This window comes from Lycorma delicatula, chromosome 3 (assembly GCF_047948215.1).
Source record: "Lycorma delicatula isolate Av1 chromosome 3, ASM4794821v1, whole genome shotgun sequence".
NCBI classification, from domain to species: Eukaryota; Metazoa; Arthropoda; class Insecta; order Hemiptera; family Fulgoridae; genus Lycorma; species Lycorma delicatula.
This window is the reverse complement of record NC_134457.1, coordinates 220241940-220262385: the sequence shown is the minus strand read 5'-3', so window position 1 is coordinate 220262385 and position 20446 is coordinate 220241940. Positions and strand designations below refer to the sequence as shown.

Here is a 20446-nt window from a genome sequence, read left to right as displayed (position 1 = left end):
GTTTAGTTTACAAAAAAAAAAAGTATGTGTTTGTATATGTTAGTTTTTGGTATAATAAAAAAACATGCACGAAGAATTCGGAAGTAGCCTATTATAAATTATTTGTTACATTGTATTTGTAACAAATACAATGTACAAATACAATAAATGAATTATACAATAATTCATTTATTGTATAATTATTATAAAACAAAATTAAATATTTCATAAATATTTTGAAATGACTGCCTTTTAATACAGTGCTGAATTAATTTACAATCAAGTAAATTAATCATTGTAACCTTTTTTTTATTTGAAGTAACTAAACAATTTAAACACCGACAATTATTTATTTCTTTGTGTTAATGTTACAAAAATATACATTATTTGTATATTTTTTATTTTAAACCACCTGTCTATAAAATCTATAATGTTTGTACACCTGCTATTTGACCGATCGTATCAGATGTTTTGTTACTGAATGCCAGTGTTCGTTTCTTTATCTGATTATAGTTCACATACGGTAATGGCGGAGAAAAAGTGGTAGCGAAATATATTATACCAAATAGTATTTGAATTTCATTAAATATAATCATTAAAATGGGTGAAAACGGTTATAATAAAGTAGAAAACCCAGTTCTGCACGTGTTAGTGGTCGGTTTTCATCATAAAAAGGGATGTCAAGTAAGTTCCGTTGAAATACTGTGTGTTTATATTGGATAGATATTTTTTTGTTTACGTATTCTGATATTAAAGAATAATTATAAATTATAAGTTTTTTATTTTATTGGATTATAGTTATATTCAGTATTGCATTAAGGATTTATTTTAAATGAGATTAGTTAGCTATGGAATTATATATGTATTCGTGTTGATTAAAACTTGCAGCTTTTAAACAATATTTGTTTATTTTATTTCATCTAATCGCATTAATGCGTCTATTATAACGTAACATTAACTTTAATGAAGTTAAGGGTGCAATTGTACTTTGTGCAGTACTGTTATTAGAATAATAATTTGTTTAATATGTTATGGAATATTCTCTTCAGTGGTTAGGTTTACTTTTATTGCCCAGCTTTTTTATAACATTATCAGTATTTGATGCACAACCTTTTAAAAATAAGTAAATCTGTATTATTAATACTGCATAACATGTTTTATATTGTAATATTCTGTTGTGTAGCAGAATATTGATTAAAATATCATTTACCTTTAATTGACTCCACAGTTGATATAAACCGTGAAGACAACTTAATTTGAGTATCAAACTTTTCTATAGGTTATAATATACTCTAATTAAAGTAATATAAGGTCTTATGGCCTCCAACGTCCCCAGAACATACATCTCCTTACTGCTTTTTGTGGGGTTATATTAGTCTGAGGCCTTCAAAAACAATCCTCACATTACTGATGAACAGAAAGTCAATATTACAACTACAACGAATATTTCTAATGCGACTCTTAAAAAGGCTTCTGCTAATATGCTGAAAAGAGTCCGTGCAACTGCAAGGGGTGGGCATTTTGAGCATATTCTTTAACAATTATGTAAGTAATAGCTTTTTATTAAATCTCTTTTGTAACAAATACATTTTCTTATTCCACCTAAATTTCTCTTTCTTAATAAATTACATTTAAAATTGGGTAACAGGACTAAAGAGTCATTTGACTGGTTTGATGCAGCTCTCCAAGATTCCCTATCTAGTGCTAGTCGTTTCATTTCAGTATACCCTCTACATCCTACATCCCCAACAATTTGTTTTACATACTCCAAACGTGGCCTGCCTACACAATTTTTCCCTTCTACCTGTCCTTCCAATATTAAAGCGACTATTCCAGGATGCCTTAGTATGTGGCCTATAAGTCTGTTTCTTCTTTTAACTATATTTTTCCAAATGCTACTTTCTTCATCTATTTGCCGCAATACCTCTTCATTTGTCACTTTATCCACCCATCTGATTTTTAACATTCTCCTATAGCACCACATTTCAAAAGCTTCTAATCTTTTCTTCTCAGATACTCCGATCGTCCAAGTTTCACTTCCATATAAAGCGACACTCCAAACATACACTTTCAAAAATCTTTTCCTGACATTTAAATTCATTTTTGATGTAAACAAATTATATTTCGTCCATCTTTAGTAATTTTACTTCCCAAATAACAAAATTCTTCTACCTCCATAATCTTTTCTCCTCCTATTTTCACATTCAGTGGTCCATCTTTGTTATTTCTACTAAATTTCATTACTTTTGTTTTGTTCTTGTTTATTTTCACGCGATAGTTTTTGCGTAGGACTTCATCTATGCCGTTCATTGTTTCTTCTAAATCCTTTTTACTCTCGGCTAGAATTACTATATCATCAGCAAATCGTAGCACCTTTATCTTTTCACCTTGTACTGTTACTCCGAATCTAAATTGTTCTTTAACATCATTAACTGCTAGTTCCATGTAAAGATTAAAAAGTAACGGCGATAGGGAACATCCTTGTCGGACTCCCTTTCTTATTAGGGCTTCTTTCTTATGTTCTTCAATTGTTATTGTTGCTGTTTGGTTCCTGTATATGTTAGCAATTGTTCTTCTATCTCTGTATTTGAACCCTAATTTTTTTAAAATGCTGAACATTTTATTCCAGTCTACGTTATCGAAAGCCTTTTCTAGGTCTATAAACGCCAAGTATGTTGGTTTGTTTTTCTTTAATCTTCCTTCTACTATTAATCTGAGGCCTAAAATTGCTTCCGTTGTCCCTATACTTTTCCTGAAACCAAATTGGTCTTCTCCTAACACTTCTTCCACTCTCCTCTCAATTCTTCTGTATAAAATTCTAGTTAAGATTTTTGATGCATGACTAGTTAAACTAATTGTTCTGTATTCTTCACATTTATCTGCCCCTGCTTTCTTTGGTATCATAACTATAACACTTTTTTGAAGTCTGATGGAAATTTCCCATTTTCATAAATATTACACACCAGTTTGTATAATCTATCAATCGCTTCCTCACCTGCACTGCGCAGTAATTCTACAGGTATTCCGTCTATTCCAGGAGCCTTTCTGCCATTTAAATCTTTTAATGCTCTCTTAAATTCAGATCTCAGTATTGTTTCTCCCATTTCATCCTCCTCAACTTCCTCTTCTTCCTCTATAACACCATTTTCTAATTCATTTCCTCCGTATAACTCTTCAATATATTCCACCCATCTATCGACTTTACCTTTCGTATTATATATTGGTGTACCATCTTTGTTTAACACATTATTACATTTTAATTTATGTACCCCAAAATTTTCCTTAACTTTCCTGTATGCTCCGTCTATTTTACCAATGTTCATTTCTCTTTCCACTTCTGAACACTTTTGTTTAATCCACTCTTCTTTCACCAGTTTGCACTTCCTGTTTATAGCATTTCTTAATTTCCGATAGTTCCTTTTACTTTCTTCATCACTAGCATTCCTACGTTCATCCATCAGCTGCAATATATCGTCTGAAACCCAAGGTTTTCTACCGGTTCTCTTTATTCCACCTAAGTTTGCTTCTGCTGATTTAAGAATTTCCTTTTTAACATTCTCCCATTCTTCTTCTACATTTTCTACCTTATCTTTTTTACTCAGACCTCTTGCGATGTCCTCCTCAAAAATCTTCTTTACCTCCTCTTCCTCAAGCTTCTCTAAATTCCACCGATTCATCTGACACCTTTTCTTCAGGTTTTTAAACCCCAATCTACATTTCATTATCACCAAATTATGGTCGCTATCAATGTCTGCTTCAGGGTAAGTTTTGCAGTCAACGAGTTGATTTCTAAATCTTTGCTTAACCATGATATAATCTATCTGATACCTTGCAGTATCGCCTGGCTTTTTCCAAGTGTATATTCTTCTATTATGATTTTTAAATTGGGTGTTGGCAATTACTAAATTATACTTCGTGCAAAACTCTATAAGTCGGTCCCATCTTTCATTCCTTTTGCCCAGCCCGTATTCACCCACGATATTTCCTTCCTTGCCTTTTCCAATGCTTGCATTCCAATTGCAACTATTATTAAATTTTCATCTCCTTTTACATGTTTAATTGCTTCATCAATCTCTTCGTATACACACTCTACCTCATCATCATCATGGGCGCTTGTAGGCATATAGACGTTAACAATCATTGTCGGTTTAGGTTTTGATTTTATCCTTATTACAATGATTCTATCGCTATGCGTTTTGAAATACTCCACTCTCCTCCCTATCTTCTTGTTCATCACGAAACCTACTCCTGCCTGCCCATTATTTGACGCTGAGTTAATTACTCTAAAATCACCTGACCAAAAGTCGCCTTCCTCTTCCCACCGAACCTCACTAATTCCTACTATATCCACATTCACCCTATCCATTTCCCTTTTTAAGTTTTCTAGCCTACCAACCTTTTTTAAGCTTCTAACATTCCACGCTCCGACTCGTAGAATGTTATTTTTTAATTTTCTGGTGACCCCTTCCTTAGTAGTCCCCACCTTAGTAAGTTATCACGCTTAATAAAAAATATTTTAAAAAATCAAAATAAATTTTTGTTGCAAAAAAAATTAATAATAAATATGACCACCTAACATAAAAACCGACCGTTTTGATCTGCAAAACACATCAATGTAAGTTTAAAAAAAGCGAGAAAATATTTTTAAAGTATTTCATGTAACAATAAAGGCCATTTTACCTTTTTAAAATATATAGCTAATTTATTAATCATCAAATGCAGACACAGATAAAAGATTTTGTTATTAACAGAAATCTAAATTTTTTTTAAAAACAAAAAACAGAATTTAAATAAAATATTGACACCCGAAATAATTAATAAGTAGCAATTATTAGAGGACATTTAAATAGAAATTAAATACAAAAAATTTAGTCTACAAAAGAATCGGAAACCTCTCTTTTAGTGTATACTAAAAGAGAAATGTATAACTTACTTGAAAGCAAATTATTTTTATTATGTATAAAGTAATCTATATATAAATTTTATAAGAATTTTAAAAGAACTTACCTGGTTTACATGTTGAATTCTTTTCTGAACGGTCGTTTAGATTCGTTTAAAATATTCGTAAATATTAATAATGTTCGCCAAATACAAATAATCAAGTAAACAAAATTTGATACGGCTTTAATAACGACGCTACAAATCGTAAAGAAATATTATTTGGTGTATTTGACAACTTTAATCGTTAATAACAGTAATACTAATTTAACAAATTATCAGAAAGAAAAGATTAGATTATATATATATATATAAGTTTGGTTTATTTTTTCTTCATTGCTTTATGTAATGGAACCGGTAATAATATTATAAACAAATATAATTTTTCATCAACGTAACACATTTTGACACACGCAGTTCTTTTTTGTTGACGAATTATGGCGCGAACCAGATTGAAGGACGAGAATCGGAACATTCTAGAAATTTTGCTATCTGGTCCCATTCACGTGCACACTCCCTCACAATCATCACTACGTACAAAGTTATCACAGGAAGTAAATTTTGTTCAGAGCCATCTTTTTATTTTACTAATGTTAGTTTTTTATTTATTATTACTTCCTTCTATTAATAATACAGATTACTGAATTCATTAGTTTTAATTTTCGAGTTAATAGTTTTTAATTCCTTGTACGAAGTAAAGAAAGTATATTATGATCGTGAAAAATTTTCAGATTTCAATGGAAATATCCGTTTTGACCATCCCTGAATCCATTTTTACAAGTTTTGGCGTGACGTCTGTTTGTATGTATCTCGCATAACTCAAAAACGATTAGCTTTAGATGATTGTAATTTTTTATTTAGGACTGTTGTAACATCTAGTTGTACACTATCCCTTTTGATTGCAATCGACTGAACAAAAAGTGCCGAAAATCAAAAAAATTGGGAGTAATAAGCCCTCACTGAGAGCTTTTCAACGATATATCATAAGTATGTATATATTTCACTTATTTTATATTATGGACGATAACTGCCGTAATTTTGCGCCAATCACTTTCAAATTGATACATAAAATATAACTGCCCAAAATCTCGATCGAGTTCGTTAATGGGAAAAACCGGACTATGGGAGTGGAAATGGGGTGGGTTTTTCGAAAAAAAAACAAACATCGCTATAACTTTCTTATTAAGTAAAATATTGAACTTCTGTTCAAGTTCATATAAGGGCCTAAAATATATGTAAGTAAAGTTTTTTGATATCACTAACGATTGGCCCATGGGGTGGAAAAAATGGGGTTTTGAAGACAAAAAAAAAATCATACCTCCCTTAATAGGCACAATTATCGAATCGGTTTAAAGTGATCGTTATTCCTCTAAACATTACCTAAAACTTTTGTCCGAAACAATTTTTGATATGACCAACCCTTACTTACGGCAAGGGACGACCAAAATATTGCCGGAATTGTAAGATGGGCTAAAATTGTCGTACGCTAAACATGTGAAACTTTTTTTCACGTGCAAATTATTTTTGTATCGAGTAAATATGAAGTTTTTCTTAACATTAAGGTGGAAATCTTTTTATCCCCAATTTAGCACCGGTGAAATCTACATTCGCCTTCCGGCTTGCCGAAAGGTTTTTTTATATTATAACACTTTCAATATAATTTATTATAAACGTATTTTTTAATTGTAATCAATAATTTTAAAAAAAAATTGCTTTAAACTTTAATTTATTTTAGAATTACATTATTTTAAATGAATTTTTTTTGTGGTTTTCCGAGAAAAATAAATGACGATTATAAAAAAAGTAATCAAGTATACTAAGTATAATCGGCCTCCGTGACGCGAATGGTAGCGTCTCGGCCTTTCATCCGGAGATCCCGGGTTCGAATCCCGGTCAGGCATGCCATTTTCACACACGCTACAAATCATTCATCCTATTCTCTGAAAGTAATACCTAACGGTGATCCCGGAGGTTAAAAAAAAAAGTAATAATAACTATGTTTCTTTCCAAACCGTTAACTGCCATCCTTATTTCATTATTAAAGAGAAAATATAACTGGATATTAATATTGTCAATTGACATTAATAAATTATTTTAAATAAAATAGATTATGAATATTTGTTTTTATAATACGTGATGAAGATAAAAGTCCCTTGCCGCCCTGTCTCATCAACGTTTTGTTGCTGTACACAGTTATGTAGCCGTTCCTCACTCCAGTCACGTACGTTCAAGTTTAACAGAGTCTTATCGCTTTTATATATCCCTTTACCCAGTGGCAGGAAATAAAGTCAAAAATATAAAATAAAACAACTTAAAGCAACTTTAAGCTTTGTGTTCACTTTCACCGTCTGATGACGGTTTTTATTTATTTGTTTTTGAATTTCTTGTCGGGTTAAGAATTATTTTTATGTGCAAATTAAGATGAATATTAAAAAAAAAAAACAAAAAAACGTTAATTCAAAGAGCCGAACCCAGTACCTTCAGTTTTTTTTTAATCCGGTTAATCTTTTTCTTTTTTTCTGACTCATTTCTGAGGTCCTATTTCCTAGATGTAACCGGGTATCGAATCTGGAACTTTTAGTCTAGCAGGTAAAGTAGCTACCTCTTTAATAGCACGGAGGTCAGTTACATCTAAAAAAGATTAATACTGTTTTTTTTAAATTCCTGATTTGATATTTAAAAAATATAGTAATACTTAATAACAAAATTGTATTGTAGATTGTAAATTATATTGAACTTGATTACGTATATAAAATGATTATTACATGTAATTAAATAATAAGTAAGAATCTCGTTATAACCCCTTTGTGTACGGTTGGCTGTTCTCCATTTATAGTTTTAAGTGAAAATTTATTCTCTTTAATATTTTATCTAATTATAAGTTCGGCAACATTGATAGTAAATTTTAAAAACAATTTAATATTAGACGACGTGTAATGATGGATGATCTCTGTTAAAAAAATTTGATGATGAATGAAACAGTTTGCGAACCAAACTTTAGATTGAATAATTTTGTCGTTTAAAATAGTCTATCGATGACGTCATTCCGGAGTGGGGAGACGATGAGAAGCATTATGTGTTGTGTAACTAAAGAAATTCACCGAGATGTTTTGTCTTGTAGTTAGTTATTGGCGGGAATAATCGGTAGATAGGCGACTGAATACGCAGTGAAATTGTCTTCATATAACAGTATTGTTTAGTCTAACCTGATCTACATGTAACGTTATCCAAATTTCATCTTTTTATTGAGATATTCCTTATTACTGATTTAAGGTGAGTTTTATTTATTTTGTTAATATTATTACAATTTTTTAAACCATAATTGGCAGTTTTATTCTGTGTATGTATTACCCAAATTATTTATTAGATTAAAAATGTTAGATTCCAGTTAACGCCGATTGATTTTTACAAAATAAATTTAATAATAATAAATAAATAAAGAGAGACAAGTTATATGGTTGTATTTTAGGTTATTTGGCCATTAACGGTGTATATATTTAACTAAACTGATATAAGCAAAGGGTATTTCGTGAGTGATATATTAGATATATTAAGTTTTAAGTCTGGTAACGAGAATGAATCGTGCTAAGCGAGAAAATAATTCGATTTAGTCGAGCTCCTGGGTTCGACACCCAAAATAGCTTACCGTTTCTTCACCGATCTCGGTTAATGTCGTTAAATATTCATAAATGAATGTATAGGGAATAACATAAACATTTGAAAAAAATAATTTTTGATAGGAAAGAAAGCTACAAATAATCATTTTATTAAATTCGTAAAAATATTTTTAGAAATCTATAGTATTTTTTATTTAACATATATATTTAACAATAATTAATCGTAAGAAAAGAAAAAAACATCGGTAGCGAGTTTGTAGAAGGCGACCGATATTTATAATTTATGTGAGGTTCTGAGTTCGACCCCGGGTAATTGTCATATATCTTAATAATTATGCGTACATAGTATTTAAAGCAGAAATTATTCGTAAAAAGTGTACGACATATATACAACAAACAGTCATTACAAATTTTTATATTTAACATTTCCCGTGTTTACTTTATATTTTTTAAGCTAAAAATTTATGAAGTAACATAATTTAACGATGTACTCGTATTTTCGAAATAAAATTCTATACGCGTAATTTTTTATTACTACAAACGACGTTGTAACTTTTCTTCTTGTCGGGAAAAATCTTTGGATCAGAGGTTAAATTTTACGTAAATTTTTCATTTACAGTTACCGTTTTTTTGTTATAATTCCAACGAGAAATTTTTTAAAGCTTTTTCACGAACGGAAAGGCATTAATAAATTTAAAAAGTGTCGAAAACCTTAACGGTCAATTTTTTTATTACAAAGTTTTTGTAAAAATGCACTTTGAGTGAGAAAATTGAAAAAATACAAACATGTTTAAGTAGCCCACCGCATACAGCGAGAGAGATTGACGGAGGGGTCGAGTGAGAGACAGAGCGGGTAGTGTGAGAGAGCGAGGGCGATGGAGAGAAATTGAGAGAGGGTTTGGTAGGGGGATCAATGATGGAGAGGAAGCGAGACAGATGGTCTCTCTCTCTCTCTTACTTCTCTTCTCTTCTAATACTATTCTTAATACGGAGTGGTATATAATCGCAGCTCTAACATTGTGACTACAACAGGTGCCTATGTTGCCAATTATCCTGACTTTTCCTTCCCCCCTGGCCCTTTGGCAGCCAAGATCGGCATCAGTTAATTTACTGCGTTGCGTTTGAGTTATTCAACACTTTTACATAGAATACATTTTCCAAGCTAACCAGTAAGGAAGATGAATGAAAAAAATAATTTTTTATATTTTTGTAAAATTTTTATTATTTATTTTTTTTTTTTAATTTAATAATGAATCATATTATTATTTTACTATTATTTATATTTATATATTAAAAAAAAAAAAAAACCGTGTTAAATTCTTTGTTTGACAATAAGGTCAATGAACTTTGATATTTATCGTTTATGTATTAGTGTTAAAAACTTAAAAATCATACTTGATAACTTTTTTGTTTATTTTAATTTTTTTTTATGTTGTTATAATACAATTAGTAAAATAATCACTGATTTTATACATCCGACTCTCGTTTAACCGGACTTACATATTTTATTTATCCGTAAAATTTACATAAACTATTGCTTGTTTAAGTACTCGAATTATCAGAGATTTTCTTGTTACAAAATTGTGATTCAAATTAAATATAATCTGAGATTAATGTTTATTAAAACGTCGATTATTCGGACCTCCATATCTCAAACATTTTTCGACTAATTGCGGGGCCTTTTATCCGGAGGTCCCGGGTTCGAATTCCGATGAGGCATGGCATTTTCACACGCTACAAAATTGCCATCTCATCTCATCCTGTGATGCAATACATAACGGTTGGCGCTGTGGAAATGAAAAAAATTGTAGATACTGTGTATGTTGTCAATACGAGTAAAATAAATTAATAAAAAAAAGCTGGTTATTTAGTGTAACATAACTTATATAAATCATACTGCATCATCTGCGGAACTGCTCGGCGACGGCTGTCTACAATCCCGTTGCTACGAGTGGTACCCCCACCCTTCACAACAGCTGTGTTGAAGGTTAAACTGCATAAAGCAATTTTAACAGTATAATAATTAACGAATTTATAATACTGACTAAAATAGAGTCTTTCGGTTCATTTTTTTTTCTCACACCACCCGGCATTTTTATTTTTTTTTATCATTTTTATTTATTTATTTTGTATTTTAAATACACGTATAAGCAGCACGGATGTAAGTCAATAATATCGAAACTTAGTTCTTCAATATCCTTTTTTGTTTTTTTAATTAGCTCTAAATAAATAAATTTAACTGTATGGAGACTAAATTGATTCTAGGCGAAATATTTTATAAATATTTTAAATGCGATTATGTTTTGAAAAGGATTATGTTGTGAGAGTCGAACCCAGGATCTTCAACTTAGATTTTTTTTAATATTGATACTCGAATATACATTACGAATTGAACTACTTACTATCCAAACCGGGAATTGAATCCGACACCATTCAGCATATCTCTCGATTTTTTAAATATAGTTTTTTATCGTTAATAAACAGTATTTTTGAATGAAACTGTGTTAAATAAAGTAAAACTCTGTTTTGGGGGAAGATCAAGTCTATTCTTTAACGTTATGTAATATTTATTTTAACGTTAAGTATGTGATTTTGTGCGGAAACGAAGAATCGAAATCGCGACTTTCAATTTGTCAGTCTTTTTTTTTTTTAAACTGAGAATCGAACCTCCAGATTTTCATTATTTAAATCCTTTTTCTTTCGTTTTTAATCTTTTTACGAACTTATTTTTAAAAAAAACTTACATTAGAAAAATTGAACTCTGTGGTAATCAAATTGAGTTAAAATTTTTTTTTTAATAACGATTATGCGTGCAATTGATAACAACTCTATAATCGAATCTTCAATTTAATTTTTTTTTTTTAACGCATAAAACTCCCTACAAGTATTACATATATGGAGTGATTCCCGAGCTGTAACCGTACCCTAAAAATTAAACATAAATTTAATACAAAAATTTAATCTTCTTTAAAAAAATTCCAAATTTTTTTTGAATAAAGGACGTTTAAGAAATTATAACGAAACGAACTGGAAATTATATGAGGCTTTAACTCGACGAGTACAAAAACCTGACTTTTTCTGCTCGCGGAAACGATAATACTATTTTAATTCAATAATTTATTGTTATTAAATATTCACCATAATATTAGGTTGGTGGTTGTGTGTAGAAGTACGGTATTTCAATTCTAAAGCGAATTAAAATTTAAAGCCTGACAGGGATATGAACTCGGGACCTTTCGGATAAAAAGGGAAGACATTACTACTCCACCTCGGCGACTGGCGAGGTGATTAATTGATACGTGCTGAAGTATTAATTACCTGTGACTTTCAGTATAGTCAGTTTCACTATTGCGTTACCGAGGTGACAAATCGATTACAAAAATGCAGTGAGACGCGAAAAATTATAAGTTACTTTGTAATATCTAAGTATAATTTTTGAGATAAATCCATACTAAATGTGTGTTTGCACGTTTGTGTTCGCGCGCTTTTTTGTATTATAGACGGGCTGGGCTCTACTGTGAAATACGGTAGTCGGCTTGCTGAGATAAATTTAGAAATAATCCTTTTATATCATAACCCCCTTATGTACTAATTAATATTTCTTATCTATATTAAAATAAATGATCCTGTTTTTTTTGTTTTTTTTCTCTGTGACTAAAGACGATATGGTCTAAGTTATTGTAAAATTGTGTTCAGATCCTGACAGGGAATCGAACCCGACACCATTGGTGTAGCAGGCAAGCATGCTACTTTGTGACACTAAAGTGGTGACGTAACATTTTTATTTTTATTTACGCTATTACGTTTTTTTATAAACTTTTTTATATTAAAAGAAAATAGCAATATTTAGTAAAAAAGATGAACGGGCGCTCTCTAGTTTTTTTTTTAAAATTAAAATAAAATATGCGTGAGTGTAAATTATATCCGTAAATTGAATATTAGGTAAAACGAAATAACTGAAAACCTTAACATTACAGTTTAACGTTGGTTACGTTCCTTTGTTAACTTTGTATACATAGGTTTAAGCGAAAATTTGGTTTCAATTATTATTTTGTAAAATTAAAAGTTTTCAAATCTGTAAAACATTAATGCTATACTGTCGGTTGTTATTATGAGAGGAGAAACAGTACAGTGTAGGCAATACATTTTAGTTGGCGCGCTAATTTTCATAATTTATTTTGCAGGTTTGTTGTTCGGACGTAGTTTGAAGCGACAGAGAAATAACGTGCGTGGCAGAGAACGAAAGCTTATGGAATCTAGCGACATTACAGATGGGCTGTAATATGCAGTTTAATTTGGATCCTCGTGTCTGCGGTCATTCTTGTTTAACTATTTCTTATACGTTGTTTATTTTTTTTTGGTTAATGACCTTCATTATTGATCGAGGTAAGTTTTTTTTTATATTAATATTGTTTTAATATAGCTTAAAATAAGTGTTATTATTTTTGTTTTCTTATCACGTACTGTAATATTTGCTGTTTATAAAATAATATTGCGTTTTTAACCTAGAAGAATAATTTTTTCAAAAATAATTTCGATCAAGTTGATGCCACTACAACGTTTTAATTAAATTGTACAATTATAAAGATTATTATTTTTTAAGATATTGTAATTAATTTTAATTTTTTTATTTACAAAAATACTAAAAAAAAAAAAAAAGAAGAACAAATCCACTATAATCAAACCAGACTGTTTTCATGTTTTACACGGATTTGAATACTAGATCGTGGATACCGGTGTTCTTTGGTGGTTGGGTTTCAATTAACCACACATCTCAGGAACGGTCGAACTGAGAATGTACAAGACTACACTTCATTTACACTCATACATATCATCCTCATTCATCCTCTGAAGAATTATCTAAACGGTAGTTACCGGAGGCTAAACAGGAAAAAAAGACTGTTTTCATGTGACACGATACTTCAAAAGTAGAGAAGGCAGCGGTATTTTTTTAATCTACTACTATTGCCCTTTTCCTTGACTTTTTTCATTCATAAAAACTATAATTTTTAAATTTATAAAGAAAAAATCATTAACAAAAGTATAAAGAAAAGTTTATACTGGATTTACTCATAAAAATAAATTTTTCAAGTAATTAGCTGCAATTAAAATGTTTAATTTGTAACTCGCTAGTTCGATTTTATTTTTACAAAACTGTTGATCATTTTATGAAAAAAAATTGATTACGATAACTTTTGTTATTAATTTTGTAAAAGTGAAACAAATAATAAGAAACAAATAATTATATCGGTAGAATAACTATCTGATGTAGACTTAATTACTACATTCCATACGGATTGGAGTTTGTGTATAATGTATCGTTTCCTGAAGAAAGAATCCATTAATTTGTCGCATTCTTTTTTGCGATTGTGATATTTATAAACCGTCTCTGGTATAGGGGGTACCAATAAGAATTGCTTTCTCTGATAGTAATGATGTTCGGTATATACAGCCTTCGTTGAGGTGAAAGAAGTGAAGGTGTCATTTGTACGACTGAACATCATTTCAGTTTCAGTAGGTTAGTACCTTGTTACGCGACAACATATATTAGCTAAGTAAAGTATCTAACGGGAAACGGCTTCTTCCTAATTCTTCTTAAAGAATTTGCTAGCCGTAACTCGATTACAAACTGTTTTCGGACGTATGTTTGTACGAACCCTTCTTTTTAATTTCAAGCTCTAAAATCGGTTCCCAAATTATTTCTCTTTCCTCCTAAATCATCTTGTGTGTGTATATATATATATATATATATATATATATTTAATTACAAAAATTAAAATATAAAGTAAAAATACGCAAATATAAATGGTGTAAAAGTCTGTTTTACAGTGTTTGCCTGTGAGCCGATCTTATTGTCCATGTCTTGGACAATAAACAACCTGGAACTGACATTACCTGATAAATTTCAGGAGGATTTCTCATCTTATTTTATTTTTAAGCATGTTTCACTGCGCTACTCATTCTGTTGACTCGTTCGGTCTTATTGTTTATTTTAACCTTACTGTGATAAGATTTGTTACATCCAAGAAAGTTAAAACACTTGACGTACTCAATAGAATAATCATCAATTACAATCTTTGATCTAGGGGTCATTGCTCTTGTAAAAGCCAAAACTTTGCTCTTTGTCACTGAAAATGTAAATTAAAATCTTAAAAAAAACATTACAAATTACCAGTTTGCAGACCTGACATGATATGACAACAGTATTGTTATACGAACTACTATGCTATTGTTGAAGTTAATAGACTGTTGAATAACAGTCATAGATGAAATTTAATTTTCTATTTTTTTATCCATTTATATCTGTTATTTGTTATCTATTGTTATTTATTATTATTATTATTATTATTATTATTATCTATTGTTTAATCTTATTGTTTGTTATTTGTTATCTATGAGATGCTCTACTTTATGTAGAGCATCTCGGAAATTTTACTGAGTCTCATTCACCTAACCCTAGAAAAGCTTTTGTTAAAAAACAAGAAAATTTCATTGTACCCTAAACCAAACTAGACAAAGGATATCCTGTTAATTGATACTGCCCCATCTCCCAGTGATCAATTTTAACTACATATTGGAAACCTCCTTTTTGGTAAAAAAATTATTTTGTGAATAACCCCTTCCAGTGAATTGTTTTTATTTAGTAGCGATCAATCGTTTTATTGGTTTAAGGTAAATTAATATTTCAGCAGTAATCTATTGAAAATTAGTGCGATTGATTTAAAGGAAATTCATTTTATTATTATAGTCATTAATCAAATTGATGTTAACAACTGAAAACAGTTATTTCCATTCTAACAGTTGTGTGAGCTTTATGTCAGTCTTGTCACAATGTGTTAAATTTGTTAATTAATAAATAGATAGTTTTTGCTATTTCTAAACAAAGTTTCTAAAAAGTTTAGCTTTATTAGCAACAAATCCTTCTTTTTTTAATGTACTTGTAATTTAAAACTTTTTAAATGCAGGAAAAGTTTACATTTTATAGCTTTTGTTTTGAACTGTTAATTAGATTTCTGTCTTAAGTTAACTTGTTTATCATTCCTTTTTATTACAATATTATAACTTTTATGTTAGTTATTCTTATCTTTCTTATATACTTTCAACCTCTGTTAATGCCACCTTTTTGTCTCTTTTCTTCACCTTTTTTTGTCATAATATCTCATTACATTCCTTGGAGTTGCAGAATATTCAGCCAAATTTTATTCTCTCCCCTCTTCGTTGGCATCTCCTTATCTTCTCTCATCTCTTTACTTCTCTTTCCACATATTCTATTCAGGTTTTTTTTAAATCCATTCTTTGCCTCTCTTTGTTCACTATTCATCCAGTCTCTTCTTCAGTATTCATTTTGACATACTCGTATCATTCATTCTTTTCATACGATCATATAATCTAAGTTGTCTGTTTTCTAAGAAGTCCACCACCAGGTTCTGCTTTAGTTATCTTCTCATGCTAACAATCATGTTGATGCGATCTTGTTATGTCTTTCAATCAATTCTTAGATATTGGAGCTCTGTTCTTATTAATTAGTTGTCTTTAACACAAGTTTCTGCTCCATTCTTGGTAGTGAGGAGGCATCAACTATTCTCTTCCCTCTTTATCGGTGTTTCCTTATCTTCTCTTACCTCTTTACTTCTCTTTCCATATATCCCGTTCAAGAATTTTTTAAATTCATTATTTGCCTCAACATCTTTAAAAACATCAACATATTTATATCACCAGTGCTTTACATTTGTTAAAGCATATTACATTTTAATACGATGGTGATATAATACATATTAACATCTTTAATACTTCGAATTTGGTGCGTGCCTCCATGTGGTTTGGCTGGATAGTTCTTTTTGTAGAGAAAAAAAGGCCAAGAGAGTGAACTAAAATGGAATTCCTCCGGTAACTGGTAGTGCCGGTTGTATAGCTGATGCCAGAATTGTACAACTTCTAACTGTCGTCCTTTTTCAGGAGTTCTAAACTTCTGTGCAGTTAAGAAACAATAAAAATGGAAAGTTCATTTTTGAAGAATACTACCAAAGGTGGTTCTAATCCGTCATGTCTTAAGAATGTGTGACCGGCCATCTCGGATTATGCGGGGTCAGATACAAAAAAGTCTTGTTTAAGACTTGAGATGTGTTTTGTTCATTAGAGTTCTTAGTTAGTAGTACATCGATGTGAATGTTGCTGTTGGCATTCATATTGGTGGCATCCTGGCCTAGGTTAAGACTGGAAGCTGTCATAACCGAGGTATTAAAAATGACCCCCAATAAAAGCCCATAAGGGCTAGGTACGGAGGAGGTGGTGTGGCGACTGTAACTGTCACATGGAGGGTGTTGGTCTGTACTAGTTCAGGATGTCCCTCTTAATTTAAATATGGAAAAGAAGCTTTAGTGATTTCAAATAAAGTAATTACTTTAAAAACAAGAAAACTAATGACAATTTATATGTATTTTTTGTTATGAAAGAGTGGGAATCAAAAATTATGTTCATTAGCCCGATGGAAAGTTGGTAGCGTATGAAAAGACCCTGTTCCTGACCGGGATTCAAATCCAGGACATTCTCATGAAATGCCGAGAAGGGTATTTTTTCAGAACACTGTATGGAACTTCATTTGATATTAACAAAACCCCTGTTAATTAGATGAACTCCTTAAGGTTCATATTATATTAATTTTATTTTATTTGGATCTATTGCTAAGAGATCAGTTAGATCAATTTTTAATTGTCACTCAAAAATATCAACGTTTTATGAAACCGAACTAGTGTTCTTGGTGGTGATGTATAAAAACCAGCTTAAGCATAGGTTTGGCTATTAAGGCTTTACCCTTTAAAATACTACTCTTTATTTAACTGGCATTGATTGATAAGGTCATTAGTCACTGACTAATTAATTCCAACAACGTGCAGTGGAACTGCACCTAGCATTGTGTTTAACTTTGATTATCTACACACACTAGTTTCGTAAACATAACTTGGTTACTAGTATTTCACCATCTACATTCAGTTACTATTGCTATAAACAGCAGATAGATAAACTGCTGTTTATCATCTTACCTGTTTTCTGTTATAACATTATACTGTCGCATGTTCATGGCTCGATCAGGATATTGAGAAATTAACAATTTGAGAATGTTTATATAATTACAATTTATTAGTTTAACAGTATAGAACATAAATAAAATAAGACCAATCAACAATAACAAACATTTATAATAAAAATAATGACAACTGTCAGTAATTGTAATAAACAATGATTACATACAAAATAGAATTTAAAGTAAGATCAGGATTTATTTGCAGGTAGTTAAATATTAAAAACCAGAATTCAGCCCATTGACAAAACACATTATCATGACCACTAATATTTACACCTCTAACAACTGGTTTTGTATTACTATGAAGATAATATTAGCCCAAAGTTCTTTCATTCAAATACCTTTCCTGTTCACAAATAAAATTACCCTAATAATTTATAAATGAGTTCAATACTTTATCTCTTTCACTAATTTTCTATAGTCACTCACCGAACAACCTCCTGCGGCCTCCTACTGTCCTCACAGAATGCTTGAGATGTCACTTCACATGGTCAAATATGCACAATCTCACTTCTTCACTGACTTGTGTAATAACTCCTCCCTTTTTCAAAACTGAACTCACCTTGTCTTCCCTGGAGTATTTATACTCTTATCCTCTTTACTTACAGAACCAGACCCAAGTTGAAGCATGATAGTGATTTTCAAAGACATTTTCCCATACATTCCCACCCTGGTCTGGTATTTCTTCTCGTGGAACAACATCTGTGGTAGGTGTGTTGTTGGGCGGTATTAAAAAGAACTATTGTTCTTTGTTGTTTGTTTGTTGTAAATGGACCTGTTAGCTTTAGAAAAAGGATCCCTTTTAGTCCCCTTCTGGATTCCTTCCATTATATTTTCTACTACTTTCTTGTTAATTGGCAGGAATCTTTACTCAGGTCTGTTATACCGGACTTTATTGGAAATACCGGAATTTATTTTACTAGTATTGTTATAATTATGTAATACATTTTTTTATTTTTCAGGTTTTACATATGCATATCGCAAGTGAAAAGAAAAGTTGCCATTGACTACATCAGGATCGCCATTACAGTTACGATGTAAAACATTTTTATCCATTACATTTGTTGTTCCTAGAGAACGTGATTGCCATGAAATATATACAACTCTACAACAGTTGTTTCAACCAGGTATTGTTATTATAATTATCATTATTATGTTTACCTTTGAGGTGAAGTGATAGCAACTCTACCTTTCTTCCATAATATACTTGGTTTTTTCTTCCTAATCATATGTAGCACTTTCATGTGCTACTGAATTCATTTTTTTTTTTTGTCTTCAGTCATTTGACTGGTTTGATGCAGCTCTCCAAGATTCCCTATCTAGTGCTAATCGTTTCATTTCAGTATCACCTCTACATCCTACATCCCTAACAATTTGTTTTACATTTTCCAAACGTGGCCTGCCTACACAATTTTTTCCTTCTACCTGTCCTTCTAATATTAAAGCGACTATTCCAGGATGCCTTAGTATGTGGCCTATAAGTCTGTCTCTTCTTTTAACTATATTTTTCAAAATGCTTCTTTCTTCATCTATTTGCCGCAACACCTCTTCATTTGTCACTTTATCCACCCATCTGATTTTTAACATTCTCCTACAGCACCGCATTTCAAAAGCTTCTAATCTTTTCTTCTCAGATACTCCGATTGTCCAAGTTTCACTTCCATATAAAGTGACACTCCAAACATATACTTTCAAAAATCTTTTCCTGACATTTAAATTAATTTTTGATGTAAACAAATTATATTTCTTACTGAAGGCTCGTTTTGCTTGTGCTATTCGGCATTTTATTATCGCTCCTGCTTCGTCCATCTTTAGTAATTCTACTTCCCAAATAACAATTCGTCTACCTCCATAATCTTTTCTCCTCCTATTTTCACATTCAGTGGTCCACCTGTGTTATTTCTACTACATTTCATTACTTTTGTTTTGTTCTTGTTTTTTTTCATGCGATAGTTCTTGCGTAGGACTTCATCTATGCCGTTCATTGTTTCTTCTAAATCCTTTTTACTCTTGGCTAGAATTACTATTTCATCAGCAAATCGTAGCATCTTTATCTTTTCACCTTGTACTGTTACTCTGAATCTAAATTGTTCTTTAACATCATTAACTCCTAGTTCCATGTAAAGATTAAAAAGTAACGGAGATAGGGAACATCCTTGTCGGACTTCCTTTCTTATTACGGCTTCTTTCTTATGTTCTTCAATTATTACTGTTGCTGTTTGGTTCCTGTACATGTTAGCAATTGTTCTTCTATCTCTGTATTTGAACCCTAATTTTTTTAAAATGCTGAACATTTTATTCCAGTCTACGTTATCAAATGCCTTTTCTAGGTCTATAAACGCCAAGTATGTTGGTTTGTTTTTCTTTAATCTTCCTTCTACTATTAATCTGAGGCCTAAAATTGCTTCCCTTGTCCCTATACTTTTCCTGAAACCAAATTGGTCTTCTAACACTTCTTCCACTCTCCTCTCAATTCTTCTGTATAGAATTCTAGTTAAGATTTTCGATGCGCGACTAGTTAAACTAATTGTTCTGTATTCTTCACATTTGTCTGCCCCTGCTTTCTTTGGTATCATGACTATAACACATATAACACATATTGGGGTCAATATCGCCAGGGGAGTAAATAGTTTTTTGAGGTCTGTTTTCTCAAAATTTTACTAACATTACCCCATTTCATATTGAACTCGGTACATATGTACATGCTTATTTTACAATTTTAAATAAAGTTTTTGCCTCAAAATTCACCTCCTTTCCCCCAAAAAAACTAAAAATCTTTCTATTTATCGTATATTTTTTAACAGTTTTTTTAGGAAGAAATAAAATTATT

General features: G+C 30.9%; 1 protein-coding gene across 8 annotated transcripts in view; it reads left to right on the top strand.

Moving 5' to 3' along the window:
- Positions 1-461: 461 nt before the first annotated feature.
- The window catches only part of LOC142322438 (uncharacterized), a 92529-nt gene continuing 72544 nt past the window's right edge, over positions 462-20446 (top strand). For 2 of the 8 annotated variants that reach the window (XM_075361530.1, XM_075361532.1), the window contains exons 1-2: positions 8059-8190; positions 18579-18743. In XM_075361530.1, coding sequence (XP_075217645.1) covers positions 18705-18743 — 39 coding nt within the window. In that variant the 5' untranslated portion in view covers positions 8059-8190; positions 18579-18704. Of the gene's footprint in view, positions 664-8058; positions 8191-12718; positions 12921-18578; positions 18744-20446 lie in introns of those variants that run through there. The other 6 variants (XM_075361528.1, XM_075361529.1, XM_075361531.1 and 3 more) reach the window with 6 other exon arrangements.